This window comes from Aethalodelphis obliquidens, unplaced genomic scaffold, assembly GCF_003676395.1.
Source record: "Aethalodelphis obliquidens isolate GAN/ISIS:26980383/991018 unplaced genomic scaffold, ASM367639v1 scaffold123, whole genome shotgun sequence".
In the NCBI taxonomy this organism is placed as follows: domain Eukaryota; kingdom Metazoa; phylum Chordata; class Mammalia; order Artiodactyla; family Delphinidae; genus Aethalodelphis; species Aethalodelphis obliquidens.
The window spans coordinates 567,929-586,851 of record NW_020838067.1 but is presented as its reverse complement, the minus strand read 5'-3'; the positions used below and the strand labels follow the sequence as shown (position 1 = coordinate 586,851).

At 69.2% G+C, this 18,923-nt stretch overlaps 1 protein-coding gene across 3 annotated transcripts in view; it reads right to left on the bottom strand.

Annotated features, from left to right (window-relative positions):
* Nucleotides 1-18,923, bottom strand: part of PLXNA1 (plexin A1) — a 45,046-nt gene that overhangs the window by 24,164 nt on the left and 1,959 nt on the right. For 2 of the 3 annotated variants that reach the window (XM_027098456.1, XM_027098453.1), the window contains exons 2-8: nucleotides 13,607-14,864; nucleotides 11,709-11,891; nucleotides 2,474-2,614; nucleotides 1,696-1,796; nucleotides 1,389-1,512; nucleotides 1,152-1,305; nucleotides 805-904 (exon numbers count right to left, since the gene is read on the bottom strand). In XM_027098456.1, coding sequence (XP_026954257.1) covers nucleotides 805-904; nucleotides 1,152-1,305; nucleotides 1,389-1,512; nucleotides 1,696-1,796; nucleotides 2,474-2,614; nucleotides 11,709-11,891; nucleotides 13,607-14,842 — 2,039 coding nt within the window. In that variant the 5' untranslated portion in view covers nucleotides 14,843-14,864. The remainder of the gene's footprint in view (nucleotides 1-804; nucleotides 905-1,151; nucleotides 1,306-1,388; nucleotides 1,513-1,695; nucleotides 1,797-2,473; nucleotides 2,615-11,708; nucleotides 11,892-13,606; nucleotides 14,865-18,923) is intronic. The other variant, XM_027098454.1, reaches the window with a different exon arrangement.

The following is an 18,923-nucleotide window of genomic DNA, read 5'->3' as shown; positions in this document are numbered from 1 at the left end:
CTGGACGGCCGTGGTAGACGTCGCCTCCCCGACCAGAAAGCAGGCTCGCCTGGCAAGGGTCTGATTCGTTCCAACGTGTCTCCAGGGCCTGGACGGGCCGCACAGCCCGCACCTCACCTCACCTCACCGTCCCTGTAGCTCCACATAACCCACCGCCCTGCCTCTACAGAGACCCTCGACCCCTCCAAGCCTCGGAGCACAGCCCCTGCCCCAAAGATTCCAGCCCGCCCAGAACGGGGAGGCTGGACCCCAGTGCCAACAACACCCAGGCCCACGGTGGGCGCCCCACGAACAGCCAGGAGTGCGTCAGCCTGCAAGTCGGTTGACAAATGAAAACACGATTGAAAAATTAAGCGCCTCGGCTCGAGGCTGACCCCCTCCCGGCCCAGGGCTCTGGCCGCTGCGGGACGCGCAGGGGGCCCTCAGCATTTCCTGCTCTTCCTCTGAGGCTGGCGCGCTCGCAGAAGACCAGAGGCCCAGGGAGAGCGCCCACACCCAGCTGTCCGTGCCCCAGGGGCTGCCCGACCCAGAGGGGACCCGGACCCCTCCTGCCCCAAAGCAGCAGGTATCCAATGCCCGAGCCCCGGCTGGCCGTGCCCTGCCTGGACGACGCAGCAGCGCCCCCAGCTCCCTGCCTTGCTCTGGTGCCCGCGGCCCACTCCCCACTCGAGGGGAATCAGCACATGTCGCACCCCAGCTGCCGCTCCCGCCACCCGGCCTCCCCCTCGAGGCCCCGTCCTGGCTCCTGCGACCCGACCAAGTGCTGCCCCGCGGGACTCTGTGCAGGAGGCCAGAGACACTCACGACTGGTGGACGCTGCAGTTGTAGAAAACGAAGTCCACAGACGCAAACTTCTTGCCCGTCTCCTTAGACTTCAGGTAGAGCTTGACCACCCGCTGGTCTCCTGTAACAGTGGCACAGGTTCCGTCACCAGGGCCCCGGGGCAGCCGAACCCAGGAGGCCCGCGCAGAAAAAAGGCCTCGCCGAGGACCCTCCCAACGGCCAAGGGCACCGCCCCCGCCCCCACCCCCGCCCCGCCTTCCCCTGACGCCCTCCACGGTCACCACGGGACGCCCGCCCACTGTCCCAGTGACCGTCTACCCCCGACAGGAGGCCCCCCGCGCTGCCCAGGCCGGCCCACTCGGCCTCACCCTGGCCCCGTGTGATGGGCGCCACCTCCTGCGCGGAGGGGGAGTGGCAGTGAATCCGGCCATCCTCCAGGACGCCCTCAGACTCGGTGAAGTCCTCAAAGGAGCAGTTGACGCCGGCCGAGAGGTCGGGCACATTCCAGGCCTGCAGCACAAGCTGGGTGGCAGGGGAAAAGGGTGACTGGCCAATCCCCCTGCGCCGCCGCGTTGCCCCACCCCGGCCCCAGCAGCCGCGCTCACCGGAACGTGAAACGTGGTCACGGACACGTTGCGGGGCTGCACTGTCAGCTGTACACACTGCAGCAGGTCCGCGGCGAAGCGCTGGGGCTCAGCCGCCCGCTCGCAGGCGTCCCGGCGGGAGCAGCTGTGGGCAGAGGCGTGGGGCGGGCTCAGGCGAGAGGCCAGCGGAGCCCCTGGCCCACCCTGCACCCCATCCAGACCCGGGAAGCTGGGCTCCTGTCACTCAGCGGGTCACGGGAGCCGGGCCCCCAGGCTCCCAGTGAGGTCGCCGGGCCCCCTGCCACCCCCACGGCCTGTGCGGACTCACGTGCTGTGCAGGACACACCAGCCGCAGTGGGGGTCCCGTGACCCCAGACACAGCTCACACGACGTGTACTGCACACAGCTCTCCACGGGCACCCGAGTCACCTGGCAGGAAGGGCCTCGGCATCAGGTCCTCTCGGGCCTGTCCTGTCCCGTCCCCCACACACCAGGCAGCCCCGTCTCGGGCCTTCCTCACGCGTTGTCTATCCAAGGGCCAGTCCTGGGTGACCCTGACCGGCCGAGCCAGGCCAAGCAGACCGGGCCAGTCTCCAGGGCGCGAGTCGGTGCGGGCGACAGCTCTGGCCAGTCCCTCTCGCTCTGCTGCACCCCGAGCTTCCCAGGGGAGCCCCAATCCTGAGCCCGGAGGCCGGCAGGGCACCGCTTACCCCAACCTCGCCGGCTTGGCCCGAGACACAGAGCGACCGAGTAATAACCCGATGGCAGGAGGGGGCAAAGGGGAAGGGAGCCACCAGGAGAGAAGGGAGGCGCGGCCCCACCTGCACCCCTCCGGCAGCCACGGGGTCACCAGGTGGAGCAGAAGGGCAGAGGCTGGCTCCAAGCAGGCTGGACCAGAAACACGGCACGCGACCTTGACGAGCCGGCCAGGCCAGAGACCGGGAACGGGGGGCCCCAACGGACACCCCAAACCCCCCAACACCACTCCCCTGAAAACGCTCTCGCTGGGCATCTGCTCCCGTGGGTGTGCAGTCGTCCAGGGACGAGGGGCAAGCCTGGAGGCTGGCTGCACAGTGACGGCCCCGCCCGCTCTCCGGGGCACCCACCTGCTTCTCCGTCATGGCGTACAGGTACTGGCGGTCGGGGCTGAGGACCAGGTCACGCAGGATGGGGCTGCCCTCTTGGGCCACCACGCTCTCGTAGGCCAGGGCCGGCCAGACGCCGGGGTTCGCCAGGTCCACCAGCATCTGTGGCAGCGAGAGCCATGTGGTGCTGCCTCAGTGCCTTCCAGCCGCTGCCCACCCCCAGCCCAGGTGTGGGGTTGGGAGCGCCCCAAGCAACCCCCCCCCAAGCCCTTGAAGAATGAGGCCGAGGCCCCCCCACCACGCCCAGGAGCCGGTGCGGCCCAGCCCCTTTGCCGGGCGTGGGGGTCTCTGGGGGCTGGAGAAAACCACAGCCCTCCAGCCACCACCCGTCCCGAGCCGCACAGCCACGTCCAGGGCAGAGGCGGCAGGAGCCCGGGGCGGCCTTCCCTGGGGCCAGGCTGGGCATCCCCATCGCCGAGGGAGGGCTGTTTGTGCAGAGGGGAGGGGGCACGAGGGCCGGTGGGCCCGCAGGGACGTCCAGTGCACCTGAGGAGAGAGACCAGGATCCTCCCAAGTGGGAGGCAGGGGGGGCCGGGGCCGAGAGAGCGGGCACCGCCAGCACGAAGGCGGGAGGGGGGCGGACGGTGCAGGCATGAGGAAATACACGGTCTACGTCCCAGACACGCGGGGGCTCACTCAGCCAGCTCTCGCCCGCTGCGCGCCACGCTGCAAGTATCTTTAGCTGCTCTTACCAAACAAAAGTATTTAATTAGCAGCGAGAGCCGGGGGGCTTTCCAGAGACGGGACTCGTGGGGCGGCCGGCTCAGCCCGCAGGCAGGCTCCCGGGGCCGCCAGCCCACCTCCACCTCGGCCCAGCGCCCCTCCCTGGCGCCTCACGCTGACTGGACAGGGCAGGGCAGGCCTGACCGGCCAGGCGAACACCCCCGGCTCGGGCCAGCTCCATGGCGGCTGGGAGAGGGCGGCCGGCCGGGGAGGCCAGGGGGAGGGGGAGGGGAGGGCCGCATTCCTGAGCGCCCGCGGCCACCCCCCCCACTTCCGCTCAGCTGCCGCCCCGCCGGGCAGGCAGGCTTAAGTCAAACCAGACCCGGAAGAGCCGAGTCCAGCGCCTGCCGGCAGGGGAGGAAGCAGGACTGGGCCGGGAGGGAGGAGGGGGGCAGGGGGCGTGCAGCAGCCCAGCCTCAGCCCCCCCGGGTAGGGCCTGGAGGGGTGTGCCCGTCCAGCTGTCCATCCGCCACGCACCCAGCCTGCACCCCCCAACCCCAGAGCCTGCTGCCCTGCTCTCACAGAGAGCTGACTGGGCCCTGGCCACGGAGGCCGGGAGGCCAGGAGGCTGGCCTCTGCACCCACACCACCTGGGCCCAAGCCCTGTTCAGGCGCGTCCCGGCTGCGGGGCCTCTGCCTCAGGGTCCCCCACGCAGCCTGAGCGACGGGAGCCTCCCCCAACACCAGAGCCACTCCGGGGACTAAATGACCCAGCAGAGGGTGGCCGGGGGGCCAGGCCCCGAGGCAACCCCCAAAACCCAAGGGCCGGCCACAGAGGCGCAGCAAGGCCAGGCTGGACCACAGCCAGGGAGCGGGCACTGGACGGCCAGAGGGCAGGGCAGGGCACCAGGGGGGACCCAGAGCTCCAGACTCATCTCAACACGAATGGCCCAAACCAGGGTCCTTTGCGCCTCTTCCCTGCAGGCGCCTCCACCCGCCGCAGCCTCCCTGGAGCCCAGACCTGACACTGCCGGGCCCCAGCCTCTCCCACCCGCTCGGGGCCGAGGGTGCAGGCTGGGGCGTGGACGTCGCATCAGCGGTGCCCCCACCACCCCGTAGGGGACAAGGGGGACAGTTCAGGGAGGGGGGCACCCAGGGGAAGGCACAGTCCCGGGCAAGGTGGGAGGGCGGCCAGCCCGTCTCTAGAGTGGCCCCGCCCCCAGGCCCGCCAAGTGCCGCGACTCGACAGGTGGCTCCCAACAGCTGCGGCAGGAGTGTGCTCGTCCAGCTGTCCATCCGCCACGCACCCCTCTACCACCCACCTGCCCTCCACTGGGCGGCCCCAGCCCTTAACCTCGCAAGGCTCCCCTGTTTCCGGAGGGCACAGAACGGGGGGGGCAGAGAGGCACGGCCCACAGGCCAGTGGGTGCACATGCCCCATTCTGTGCACCCTGCAGCCCCGTCCAGGCTCCGCAGGAGCCCCACACACACACGTGACAGACCGGCTTTCGGCCAGTCCTCGGGACACACCTGCCACGGAGCCTGGTTTTCGGGCTGCAGGGCCCGGGCAGCACCGAGGTAAACAAAGGCCCACAAGGACCTGCCAGAGAAACCCCGGGCTCCAGACAGCCCGCTGCAGCTGGGGATGCGGAGTCTGCTCCACAAGTGGGAGGAGGGATGCGGCAGGCCACCAGGAGGGCGCTCCGGGGAGAAGGGGCGCGCAGGGCGGGTACGGGGCCCAGCAGCTGGCAGGACAGCGGGACACACACCACTGGCAGCGTGCGTGCTGACGCCACACCCCTGCCCACAGCGGTCACTCGAGGGCCACCCACCTGGGGCGGCCCACCCTGGGCAGGAGACTCCTCATTCCCTGGTGTCATCCCTGACGTCCAGCTGTCACCTCTGTGCTCTGCAAACCTTCCCCCCACGACCACCAGAACTCTCCACTACCAGCTGAGAGCTCTCCTTCCCCAAAGCCAGCTCGGTCCCCCTGGCTTGAGCGGAGCCGTCCAGCTGCCCCGGCACGCCTGCCGGCCCGGAAACCCACCCAGCCCGGCTCTGACCCAGACCCTTGGCCCCTGCTCCCTTCTCCACCGGGGTCGCCCCTATTCCTCTGTACAAGGGGGAGTCCCCTGGATTCTGAGCGGAGGCACAAGGGCTGTCAGTGCCCCCACGAAGGGTTTGGGCCCCAGCAGCCTCTGGGAGCCAGGGCCAGGCAAGGCACTGACCACGGGCTGTGTACCTACCGCCACCACGGGCCCACCGCACCACACAGACGGGCCAGGGAATGGGTTCACCTCAGCATCCCCAGGCCAGCAGGACCCTGGGGCCCAGGGCCCAGCAGACAGGAAGTCCTGCACAGGGGCCCCTGGAGGCCCCAGCCCTAGGCTGGCCAGCTGGCTGACCCATACCCACCACTGCGAAGCCCTGGCCAACGGCTGCGGGCAGGCAGCTGACGGCCCGGCCAGGTCAGCTGTCTGTCCAGCCCAGAGCCAACAAAGGGTCCATTCTCTGGGCCGAGGGCGGGTGTGGGCACCAGGGAGGATGTCTGGGGCGTCCAGGCTGCATGCCAAGGCCGGCACGCGCCCTAGCCCCCGGAGGCAGGGGGCTGCCCAGCTCGGCCCCTACCGGGAAGGGCAAGTTCCCTGTCCCGCCCACCCCTGTCTATCTGCAAAGTGGGGCTGCCCTGGCTGAGCGAGACTCCTGGTCTCCGGACGAGGATGAGGGTAGGAGTAGGACAGGCCCTTGGGTGGGGGGACAGGCAGAGAACGGGCAGCGGCCAGCAGGCCACCGCGGTGCTGGGACTTCACGGGCACCCCCTCTTCCTGTAGATGCAGCGGCCAAACCTGTTCCCAGCCCCCAGGAGGCAGGGTGGTCCCGGGAGGGGCTACAAGGGACGGGAGCCCTGCCACCCCTTCCTTCCCGGACGGGGCTGAGGCCGCCCGATGGGTCCAGCTCCCAGACCCCTCCCCACCCCCTCACAGGCCACCACAGCATCCCCCCTTCTGTGACGGGGGGCAGGTTCCAGGCCCCTTCCTGGGTCCGTCCTCAGAAAGGCCAGGAAGAATTTGATACTGGAAAAGCAATTAGCAATTTCTTCTTGGCAGTAATTAGGTAATTAAAACATGATTTGCAGGAGGCCTGATGGTTGTAATTGGGCCAGATACACCTGGTAAGGTTGGGGTGTGGGGGCCCAGGAATCTCATCCTTCCTATTCTCAACCCTCAACACGCAGACGGGAGAGCAGGGACCAACCAACGCAAGCAGTGGTCCTCCCTGACCCTCAGTTTCCTCATTTGCCCACAGACACCCCACTCACAGAGCTGTGAGAATTAAGAAACTCACGGCTCCTAAACGCGGAGGGGCCAGCCCAATTGGGAGGTGCTTGGAGGGGGGCCCCCACGGCTGAGCCCTGCCAGGGGGGAGGAGGTGACAGCTGTCCTGGGGAGTCTGTCCCCCTGCTTCTGGAGGCTGCAGAAAGTTGGGCCAGGAGGCAGCAGCAATCGTACAGCCTTCCGTCACACGGCAGTGACACGGCCAGGGTGCCGCAGCAGGCAGCAGTGACCACCCAGCCAGATGTCCTTGTCTCAAACCCGAGACCCCCCCATCCACTCTACCCCACCTGCACCAACAGTTGACGCACCTCCTCCACTTTCCCAAAACCACCACTGCCCTCCAGCTCCGTCCCCAGGCCTGACCTCTGCAGCCTCTGGTGACCACTGCAGGGTCACCAGTGACGTGTCCACCACACCCAGAACACCCTTCCCACGCACTGCACAGCTCCTTGGCCTGTTCCGGCCTCCGTACCCATCTCCTGGGCTGCCGGGGGCTCCCACACCCCACTGCAGATGGGCCCTGGAGGGCAGAGCCCTGTCTGCCCAGGAGGCAGGGGTCCTGCACTTTGTGGGTGGTAACCTTGGGCCGTGTGAGGCCACCCCCACCAGGCTGGCCCTGAGCCTGGGCACTCGGGGGACCGGGCACAGGAAGGCCACTGCCGGCCTGCACCCAAGGGCATCGTTCTTTCCAAAGGTGCCCCGGTGCTGACGCCGGGCCTAAGCCTGACCAGCCAGACCCTGCAGGGAGGTGGACCTGGGGCAAGACCCCTGTGGGCAACCCCGCTGGCCGTCACTGCATGTGCCCTGGTGCAACACTGGCTCTGGGGTGAGGGCTGAGGTGGGTCGGACAGACCCACAGGGTGACCAACAGGTCCCTGTGCCCGCTGGCTCAGCCTGCCGCAGCCAGCCAGCCTCGAGAGCCAGAGACCACATCACGTCCCCCAGGACACAGCCACATCGCGGGGCACCATGCGATGCCACCCGCAGGTTCCGGGGACCCCCGCCCTGGGTGGGCAGGGGCAGTGCACCCACGGGGCCCCACGGGCACAGCAGCTGAGACACGCAGGAAGCAGGCAGCTGAAGCCCCTCCACTCCCCACCGACGACTCCTCGGGCAGGGAGCACCGCAGGGACCCAAAAACTGTCCACGAGGTGGGCTGCGTGCTGACCGCTGACCCACCCACCGCCGGGTGCTGGAAACGGCAACACGGACAGAAACAACGTCACGTCCACCCAGAAGGAGGCGACGTCGTCAAGAGTGTCTGGAGCACAGGACGCCCCCACGGCACAGGACTGACTGCACAGCACAGGTGAGTCTCGCAGGGTGCTGAGCAGAGGAAGACAGATGACGTCCCGGGGGACTCGGGCCACAGCCAGGCCCAGGGACGGATGGTCAGGCCTTGAGGGGACCCACGGGAAGGGCAGCGCCCGAGTAGGCGCCCGCCGTGCTCTCCTGTGACACCTCCCGGGCCGGGCGCTTTCCTGAGGGTGGGTAACCTTCAGAGCGGATGCTGGAAATCTACGCGTCCTCCAGACTCCCGAGACGAGCCCCGAGGGGGTGCAGGCAGCAGGCCGGGGAGGCGGCCCAGCCAGGCCCTGCCAGCATCTCTCAATAGGTCAGCGTCCCCAGCGCCACGGGGCCTCCCCCACCCCCCACCCCCGCACAGACCTGGGCTTTGGGGAGCAGGGGTCTCCACAGACGCACCAAGCAGGACGTCGGCCCGGGACGGGGGCGCGCAGCAGGGACCCTGCGGACAGGCCGCCCTGGCGCAGAGACCTACCCACAGCCACTCGGCTTCCAGGGCCTCTGAGTTTCAGAATCCTGGGGCGGGGGTGGGGGGGGGTGCGTGAAGGGAGGGGCTGCCAGGAGGCAGCTTCCAAGACCAAGATCTCTGGAGGGTGAGGGACGTTCCCCTCCCGGCAACCCAGGCCCAGAGCGCTGCGCTCGGCAGGCACGCGGAGCACTGATGCCCGAGGGGCCGGAGACCAGGCCAGACCAGGCCCGCTGTGGGGACAGAGCACTGAGACCGCAGCCCGTGGTCTCTCCTCCCTACGGGATCACCGCACAGGCAGCAAGCACTGTGAACCCACTGATGGGCCCAGCCTGGGGGTCCAGCTGTGCGGCCCCGGGGCCCACCCCGCGGCCCGGTGCCCCGTGGGCCCGTGATGCACCCCCGCCGCTCAGGCCGGCCCACGATGCTGTCCTAAGACGTAGATTAGCTGCCGACACTTAACCATCGAGAGACGTCACACAACACAGATCTTCAGGTTCTCTCGGAAAACCGGCTAACTGGGGGGACGGGGCCACGTGCCTGCCTGGCACGGCCACCAAGCGGCAGGGCCAGCTGCGTCCCCAGCGCAGTCCGGCCCTGCAGCAGTGGCAGGACAACCGCTCTCACCAGGCCCATGCCGCCAGCTGTGGACTCGCAGGGCAGGCGCCCCGGCAGGAGTCCACAGGCTGTTCTCCAACCCCCCACTCCCCCGCGGGCACCCAAGGACCCGGAGGCCACCGGGCAGGGGAGGCGCAGGAGGGGACAGGCAGGGCGGAGGTCTGGGGGTGTCTGCACAGGAGGATGACGGCCTCGGTTGGGGTCGGAGGGGCAGGTGGCGGGCGGGGCCTCTGGGGAAGGGCAGCGGACTCGGGGCACCCCAGCCAGCCCTCAGCGGCTCAAGCGGGCAGCGCTTAAATTAATCAGCTACAATTTTACACAACACCGTTTGGAGATGGCCCAGAGCCAGCCACGTCCCTAGGGCTGCCCAGTCGCTTTTTAAAGCCCGGGAAAGACCGGACGTGGGGAGGATGGGGTGTGTCAGCGCAGCGGGCCTGTCCCTGGGTGCAGGCGAGCCCTCAGGCCCAGGCTCCCGCTCGGGGCAGACAAAGGACACGAGACAGGGAGCCAGGGCTCGCGGCTCACGTGGTGGGGCCAGGCTCCGGCAGGAAGGGCCTGGATTTCAACCCCGGAGACAGAGCCGAGGGCCCAGCCCGCCCCAGGCTCGGAGGAGGCAGCCAGGCGGGCCAGCAGGGAGGGGGCACCGTGCCGGCTGCAGTGCCCCCTGCCCCGGCTCCGGCCCCCGGACCACGGCCGCACCCACCCCCGGGCTGGGTCAGGATGACACGAGAGGGACGAGGCAGGGGTGGGAATTCTGCTGCCGAAGGCCAGGCCCGGCCAGGGAGACGTGGGCGCCCGCAGGGAGCAGCGTCCTTCAAGCGGGCCAAGGCCAGAGGCCTCTCCTGGGGACCTCAGGAGGTCCAGGAACCGGTGGGCCGAGGGGAAGGGAGCCCAGGCCTACGAGCAGAGAGGGGACACCCCTCCCCCCGGCCCTCACACCGCCCCAGGCCCCAGCGCGGGACAGGGAGGCCCGGAGAGAAGAGGACTGGGCCACCCACGAGACCTGGTGCCCACGGGGCAGGGGCGCGCAGGGAGAAGGGGTGCAGGGGGCCAGTCTGCGGGCGAGGGGGCAGAGCCTCAAGCAGGCACCGCCCCTGGGCGTGGCCAACCCCACACCCCCGAAAAGGGCGCCATCCACTCACACGGTGTGTGGGGCCCAGCTGGATGCACCAGGGCGGACAGTGCCCCGGTGGGCAGGTGCGGGGGAGGTGCAGAGGGGCGAGGGGACCGCAGCTGTGGCTTCCTCACTCCCGAAGCAGCCTCTTCTCACAGGCGGGCCCAGGCCACCCCCGTGGTCCACTCTCGGGGCCTCAGTTTCCCCTCGGTGGGACTGGGGCAGGGAGCAAGACCGGCAGGCAGCAGAGGGAGGCTGCGCTGGACTCACGCCTTCCCCCAGCCTCACAGGGTGGCTGGCTGCCGTGGGACAAGACGGCGCCCGGCCAGCTGCCCGCCAGCCCACCAGCCATCAAGAGGGCCCCTCCCAGCCCCTGGAGTCCGGCCTGCGGCCAGGTGACAGGCTCTAGGGCCCCGCAGGAAGGTCTCCAAGTGTTTCACCTGCAGCCGAACCCCACGGGGGCTCTTGCCGCAGTGGGGCAGGCCCCGCCAGGCACAGCCCACCAGCGCACACCCACGGGGGTCCACGGTCCCTCTCCTCTGCTCCCCCAGCCCTGGGGCGGCAGCAGCGAGCTGTGAGCTGGGTGAGGCCCCACCCCTAGGAAGGGAGAGTGCCCTTCAGCCAGGGCGCAGGCAGGATGCGACACCAGGGCCGGGACGGGGGGCACAGGGGCTGGCCCGGAGGGTGGCAGGGGCCCGAGCTGGGCTGCCACCACCCCAGGGACCCGCAAGTCCTGTGAGCAGAACTCCGCAGCACCCGGCCCGGGGGGCCCTCGGTCAGCACGGCCCCCACTGCCCGAAGCCCTTGCTTCAGGCTTGTTTCACAGATGGGGAAGCTGAGGCTGGGGGCAGGGCCCTTCCCAGAGGCCACAGAGCCAGCCGGCAGTGGGACGTGATTCCCAGGGCACCCAGCATGGCAGGGACGGGAGACACCCCACCCCGCACGCTCTGGGAGCAGGCAAGGCTCTGGCTGGCCCCGGGCCCAGGCCCACCCCCGGGCGCACGCCGGCTGGGGAGCTGTGTCAGCAGCAGCCTCCGCAGGGCTGTTATTTCATGCACGAGGCCCCGCCCCTGCGCTGATCCTTGGGGCTCCCAGGCACCCCCACCCCGATGTGCCCCAGGAACTTCCTCCACAGCCGGGCGGCCCTCCCCTGGCCTGGTCCCTAACCACCCACCAGGTCGCAGCTGAGCCGTGGGGGGCTGCTGCCCCAGAAAGCCCGCCCCTGCCCAGCTCAGCCCAGCACCTGCCGGCGGGGACACAGACCTGGAAGCACGGGACCGGCCCGTCCCAGGGGCCCACGAGGGGCCCAGGAGCTGACCTCCACTCCAGAGCACCCCAACACTGGCGCTCCAGCGGGGGCGGGGCGCCCCCTTGCCCTGCCCTCGGCCCTGCCGTCTCCCTGCAGGATGCGGCCTCCCTCCAGGGCAGAGTGCTGCCTCAGCAGACACCGGATCCGGGAGGGGAGGGGGCCCCACAGGCCTGCCCCGCCCCCGCCGCCCACACCCGTGGGGAGCAAGGCCAGCAGCTCCGGCAGCTCCGGCGTCACCAGGCCCCGACGCCCAGCCAGGGCCTCGGGCCGGACGCGGAAGCAGCCCACAGGGAGCGCTCAGGCCCGGACCCGTGAGCCCCTGGAGGTCCCCGCCCCCGTCCATGGCACACAGAGCGGGGCAGCTCGCGCTGCCGGCCCAGGCTGACCTTGCGGATGCGGCCGCTGCGCGTGCCCACGAACACCACGGTGCGGCCCCGGTAGTCGTAGGCGGCCACCGCGGTCAGGCCGTCGTCCTTGTCCACGAACAGGGGCGTCCCCTCGATGGTGACCGTGCCGCCCAGCGGCTGGTTGAAGTCCTGCCCGCAGAAGTCGTCGTCGATCTGGAGGGGCTGCGGGAGCGGGGGAGGGTCGGGGGTGAGGCCAGGCGCCTGGGGCCCTGCGGGGCGGCGCAGCCAGCACCGGCCGGCTCCCCTCCCCAGGCTGGGGCGGGGGCTCAGGGGCCGCTCTCCAAGGCCTGCACAGGCCACACGTGGGGCAGCGGCCTGGGCGGCGGGGGCAGGGGTCAGGGACTCCTGGACCCACTTGACAGATGGGGAAACTGAGGCCCTGGAAGCCGCTCGAGGCCCAGGAGCAGGCGCCAGGGGTGGGCACCTCTCACACACACCAGGCACAGGCCCTGCGTCCACCGCTGAGTGGGGAGCAGGCAAGAGGCAGCCTTGGGTGTGGGCAGGGAGGGGCCAGGCCTGCTGCACAGTGAGGCCGCACAGGCGGTGGCCGGGGACTGGTGGGGCACTAGGACGGCTTATTCAAGACAGGACACAGCCTTACACCTAAAAGGCAAAGGGAGGGGCTGGCTGAGAGGAGACGGCTACGGTCAGAGAGGAAACAATCGATAGCGTGAGGTTCCGGAGAAGGGCCTGGGAGGGCAGGGCGGACGCCGGGGGCTGGGGGAGGGAGTCTGCGCGGCTCCCCTGCAGCAGGCTGGGGGTCTGAGGTTTGCAGTGCATGAGGTCACCAATGCAGAAGGAGCACAGGAGGCGGGGTCAGGGCTGGGCCAGGGGAAGAGGGGCCAGGGGAGATGCGGGGGGCAGTGGGGACCAGGCCCAGGCAGGGGGGACCAGCCGTGGCACAGGGCGCGCAGAGCACACGGCGATCTCGGCAAGCGCTGGCCCTCCGAGCCTCAGTCTCTCCACCTATACAATGAAGATCAAACACCTTCCTCGAGAGGCCGAGGGGAGGATGGGCGATGCACCAGCCTTGTGCACCCGAGGCCGAGGTCTGGAGGGCAGCCCTGCTACGATGGGGCCCCGCCACACACAGCAACAGATGTGAGAAAGAAGGGCCAACCCACACTGCTCTGAAGACAAACCAGGACGGAAATGGGAAAACTGAGGCTAGGGAGGGGCCGGGCTGTCCCCAGGCCACCAGCGCGTCCCAGGCAGCGGCATCAGAGGGTCTAAGGCCTGGCACTGGAGGTCCTCTACCCACCGACCCTGAACAAGTCCCTTAGCCCCTCTGAGCCTGGGACCTTACTCAGAGAAACAAGGGGTCCTACTGCCTGGGGGTGTGCAAGAGACACCCCTCAAAAAGCAGCTGGCCCCTAGAGGACCCCGTCAGGGCCTAGAGATGGGACTGCCGGCTCCTGAGCGTCCAGCCCCCGGGCATTCGGGCCGCTCCCAGGTCAGGTGCATGGCCAGGCGCCCAGCACAAGAGTCAGAAGAGCCTATCAACAGGACCCAGAGGGAGGACGGTGTCTGGTGTCCACCTGACCCTGGTGTGGCCCCAGCTCGCCCCTTACTGGCCGTGTACCCTGGGCAAGTCACCCCGCCCCGGGCAACCCTGTCTCTGAAATGGAGACAAGATGGGGCCCGCAAAAGCACCCACAACGGCACCAGGCGCGTGGTCGGAGGGGCTCCGTCCAACGGCCGCGGGGGCTCGTGGACTCGTGCACGCGGTCACGCCACCCCGTCTTCTAACGGGCAGGACAGCCGCAGCCCAGGTGCAGCCCTGACCCTGGGAGACGGGCCAACAGCGGCCCCCAGCGCAGGGTGAGCGCCACGCAACGAGCGGTCGGCGCCTCGTTCCGGGACCGCGGGACGCTCACCGAGTTGATACAGCCCAGCTCCTTGTTGAGCAGCCAGGGCAGCGAGAGCTTGCCCTCGCCGCGGTAGCAGGACTGGATGCGCTCCTTGATCTTCTCCTTGATGGCCCTGAGGGTGAACAGGCACAGCACCGACTCCCGGGGCGGCTTCACGCGGTTCTTCTGGCCCTGGGCAAACACGGTGAACAGCACATCCTCGTCCTCAGCCAGGCCCAGCTGGCGGGCCAGGGCGCGGCCAGGCCGGCTCAGGTAGGCGTCCTGCACCAGGCGGTACTCCACGCCCGCCTGCTCGCAGCCGATGGGGAACTCGACGTAGGAGTAGAACTTGGGGTCGTCCACGCACAGCCGCACGATCTTGGACGTGAAGAAGTGCTCGCCGGCGGCGTCGGGCGAGGTCAGCTGCGTGTCTAGCTGCAGGGTGAGGTAGTAGACGAAGTGCTCGCTGCGGAAGCTGTACACGTAGTAGATGTCGAAGGCCGGGAACTTGGACAGCGTGTCCGAGGGGATCTTCAGCTGCGAGGACACGAACTCGTCCTGGTACACGAAGCCGAACATCTCGGCATCCTCCTCGTTGGCCATGAGCCGGCGGCTGGACAGCGTGGGGAAGTACTCGGACTTGCCGTCGATGGGCGTGCCCACGAAGAGCTTGGCCTGCGCCTGGCCGGGAGGCCCGGCGATCAGCACGCCTGCCATGCTGCCCGCCTCGCGCACGCCCGACAGGTAGTGCTCCTTGCGGTGGTGCGGCTCGCCCAGCTTGAAGAGGTCGTCCAGCCGCAGGAACTGGCAGATGCCCTGCGAGGCGCTGCCGCAGGCCAGCAGGCGGTTGGCGGCCTGGTCCAGCAGCAGCAGCTTATTGACGTTGTCGGTGCTGCCCAAGCCGTGCGGGCAGGACTGCACGCTGGGCGGAGGGTAGCACTTCTCGTTGTCTTCCACGGGGCCCGTCACGTGCGCCCGCAGCAGCGTCAGGTTCCCCGACAGCTTGTAGATGCGGTTCACGGCGCCCACGTACACCTCGCCCGTCTGCTCGTGGACCACCAGGTGGGTGAGGGCCCATTCACCGGCCGTGAAGTTGCGGAAAGGGGGCTGTGGACCCCCGCCCGCCCGGGGCGCGGCCCCCAGCAGCAGCAGCAGCGGCAGCAGAAGCAGTGGCGGCGGCAGCGCCCGTGGGCTCAGATGTGGCGGCAGCATGACGGGCTGCGGCCTCGGGCTGCGGCGCTCAGGTCCTGCAGGGATGCGCATCACGGGGCCGGGAGCCTCAGCCCTGCGGGGAGAACGGGGGACAAAGTGTGTAAGCGCAAGCAGCCCTCGCGTGCCCCCCCCCCCACACACACGTGCCGTCACTGAGCTCCACGCGCCCGTCCTCCCCTGGGACATCCCACTTCTGGGGCGTGACCCACCCCTCCAGGAAAAGCCCGAGGTGCAGGAAGCACACCTCCCCGCCTGGAACCCTGCAAGCGGCTACACCGAGCCTAGGACCTGCGGGCAGCACGGGCCACACACGCTCCATCGCTGCCTGGGCCACCGTGGCCGGGTGGAGGAGAAAAATGAACCCAGAACAAGAAGGCGGGTGACAAGGGCTCAGGGTCTAGATCGGGAGCCCCACCGACACCCACACCTGGGGGCCATCACCCCCTGACTCAAGCCTCCCCACGCCTTAGGGAACAAGACCCCCAGCTCCAAGCTCCCAAGGTGGGTGACCACCTCTCTGCCCGAGGCCCTGGGCAGTCCTACTCTCAGCTAGACAAGGACGCTCAGGCAGGGCCCGCAGAAGGGGGGCCAGTCACACTGACCCCAGGGCCGCTCCCTGCTGACCCCGGCCCAGCCCCCAGCCCTGCACCTCCCACCCATCATCCCCACCCCCAGCCCACCGGTGCCCCTGCCCCGTGCGTGAGGCCCCAGAATCCTGCCCTGGCCCTACTTCCTCTCGGAAAGTCTCAGCTCCCCGCAGCCTGGAAGTTGGCAGTCAGGCACCAGGGTAAACCTAGACCCTGCTGCTCTGCAGCCACGTGGCCCCGGTGGGGGCTACTCCTCTCTGCCAGCCTCGGTCTCCCTATCCGTGCAATGGTAATGACGACAGCTCCTCTCCCGGATGAGGGGGGGTGCCCGCTCAGGGCCAGCAGGGGTCCCGCCCTGGCTCTGCTGGTCACACCCCCAGACGGGCTTGCTGGGGCCTCACCCCACTCCTGGATGGAAACCGACCACAGCAACGCCGGGTCCCCACTGCAGGCAGGCACTGGCGCGCAGCACACACTCTTTGCCCCCAGACGACGCTTCTCGTTTTACAGGTGGGGAAGCTGAGGCCCAAAGGATAGGTGCCTTCTACCAAGTCCAGGCTGGGAACTGGCCCCAGAGCCTGTGGGTCTCCGGGCCCCCACGTCTGCCCCTGCAGCACAGGGCTCCTCTGGCCTCCTGCCCACAGCCCTCGACCTGCGGGCCGAAGGCAGCAGCCGTCCCTCTCAGTCACCCAGTTTAATTTGTGGCAAGGTGCTTGCTAACGGTTTTGTCACGTATTGCTCCCCGACGCTCTCCCCACCAGAGTGGCAGCCCCACGAGAGCAGGGCCTGGCTCTGTGGTTTCCCGCTGAGCCCCAGGGGCCGGCCCAGGACCCAGCACCTGTGAATGAAAGAGTGAACCACTGGGTCCTGCAGAGCAGGACCTGCTCCCTCCCTGTGTCCTCACTCCCCACTCACGGATGCCACTGAAAACCTACACCTCTGCTCAGGTGGTGGGGAGGGGGGATGCTGAGGCTTAGAAAATGCGGGCCTTTGGCCAGGATCCCGCAGTAGGGGGACAGGGCTGTGCTGCCCGCAGGGGCCCCCCCAGCAGGCTGTCAGCTGCCTTCCTGCAGATATCCGCCCAGACACCCCAGGAACTATGGCCGCCGGGTACCTCGCAGGCGGCCCCTGCCCCCAGCTCAGGAGCCCAGGGCAGACCTGGTGGCTCCTCCCGGTGGTGGTGAGGCCTGGGCTGACAGCCTGGGAACTCCAAAGAAAGCATGAATCACTCACCGTTTATCAGTTCAAAGAAGGCCTGCAATTACCAAGGGCTGGGCTCTCCCCTCCTCTGGGATAATTATACACGTCTTAACGCATTTACGGACCCTACTTTTTATATTAAACGGGAGGAACCCAGCTGAAGAAGCACCATCCAAACTCCAGCCTGGCCGGGGGCCTGCTGCCCCTCCCCCAACAGAGCTGCCCGAAAGGACCAGCCAGAGGCACGGGGCTGCAGCCAGGAAAGGGGCACCAGGCCTGGGGCTGAGTCCTCCCGGCCACCACCTCACAGGGGCCACTGAAGACTTTGGGTGACTGCCCCTACCCAAGAGGGACGGGCCCGCAGCTCAGATACACCCAAGGTCACCCAGCTAGTTCTCAGCACTCCTACAGGGACCTGGACTCCCACAGGCCTCCGGTCTGCCCAGGAGAAAATGCATTCACTCCATGCTGGGCTGGGGGAGGGGAGCAGCAACAGATGCACGCTCCGGGCTGGGGTGGGGGGGTGGTGAAGCAGCAGCAGCGCTGGGGTCTGGGGAGCCCCTTCCACCTGCCCCAGAAGGACCAGGCCCCAGAGCTGGCGGGGGAGGGGCATCCTGGGCACAGAGGAGCCAGAGCTGGGGGTGGAACCTGCTGGACCACGCAGAGGGTGGTGAGAGTGACCGCAGCGCCGGTACAGGAAGCAGGCTGGGCCTGACCAGTGAGAAGCAGACCGGGAAGGAAAAGCGGCCTGGTGCCGGGTGTGCCGACTGGAGGTGCGCAGGGCAGGGAAAGGCCAGACGGGCCGGCACAGTGGCCTCCACTCCTGCACAGGACGGGCTCAGCTGCCCAGCAGAGCGTGGAGCGAGCGTCATCCCCTGCTCTCTCCCGGGCCCAGCGGCCACCACCACTCCTCGCCCTGAGAAACAAAGGCCCTCAGAGGCCTCTTCACGGAGGGGCGGCCCCAATCTTGCGCCCCCCCCACCCCCCGCCCCACCAGATCTGGATTCTTCTGGGGCACGGACAGGTTGAGGTGTGGGGGACCGAGAAGACACGGCCCTCCTACCCAAAGGTACCTTGTCAGCAACTGGGACCAAGAGCTGCCCAGTCACCCCACCTCCCCCAACAGAGGCCCCGGGAGGTGGTCCCCAGCCGCCCGCTCCCCCTCCAGGTCTGCCCTATGGGACCAGCATGCACAGGACCAGGATCCAGGGCCACTGGAGTCCTGCTTCGCAGAAAAAGCACCTGCCTTCGGGCTTCCCTGAGGGTCCTCTCCTCCTGACGCCATACTCAAGACGCTGGGACCTTCAGGGGTGCAGGGGAGCTTAAAACACACAAGCCACAGCCAGGAGCCAGCAAAGGGCTGTCTGCTTTGTCCAGAGCCCTCATCCGCTCCCACCCCCAAGCACACACCTCAGCCACACCGGGGCGGGCCAGGCCTCGGCAGAGCTGTCTCCCCTGCCTGAAATGCCCTTCTGGGGCCTCCAGGGCCCCCTCCCAGGCCCACTTGCTGCCCGGCCCTGAAGGGAATCACTGGCTTCCAAGTCCGTCTCTGGCACAGGACCGGGCATGCTCTGGGCTGCCTGGCGCAGCACCTGGTCTCTCCTGCACACCCCAAACCAGCAGGGAGCCAGGGGACCTGCCTGGGGTGAGCTCCCGAGGGCCCAGGGCCTCCAGAGGGCCGGAGGAGCAAAGGCTGAGCCCACCCCCGCGCAGACCCAGAGAACCGGCCTCAGCTCGGAAGGAGGTGGAGCAGCGCGGACGGCCGCGCTACCGGAGCCCAGGCTCGCGGGCAGAGGCTCGGTCCAAGTCCCCCAACACACACCCCTCTTTCTTTCAAGGGGCGTGGCCCCAGCACCCCACAGATGAGCCAGGGGCAGCTCCCGGCTCTAGGCAGCCACCGGAGCCCCTCTGGCCCTCTCGCCCCCTTCCCGGGATCCCCTAGGGTCTCGGAACGGGCGGGGGTACCCGGAGCCGCAATCCCCACCCCGAGGCCGCTCGATCGCGCCCCGTCGCCGCCAGCCCCGCCGCCCACCAGGCCCGGGGCTGCGCAGCAGCCCTCGGAGCGGCCGCGGGAAGCGGCTGACCCTGGAGAGGCCCCGCGCGGGGCGGCGAGGAGGCCGGGCGCGCGGCTGGCGCACCGCCCCTCCCAGCCGGCGCGGGCCTGCGGGCCTGGGCGGACCGGCGCCCACTCCGGCCGCGCGGGCCTGCCGGCGCCGGAGATCCAGCGCACTCCGCCGGCCCGGTCCGGCCGCAGAGCCCTCCCGGCGGCGCCGCCGCGAACTTTCTCCCTGCCCGGCCCGGAGGAGGCGGCGCGGCCCCGCGAGCGCGGCGGGCAGGGTCCCATC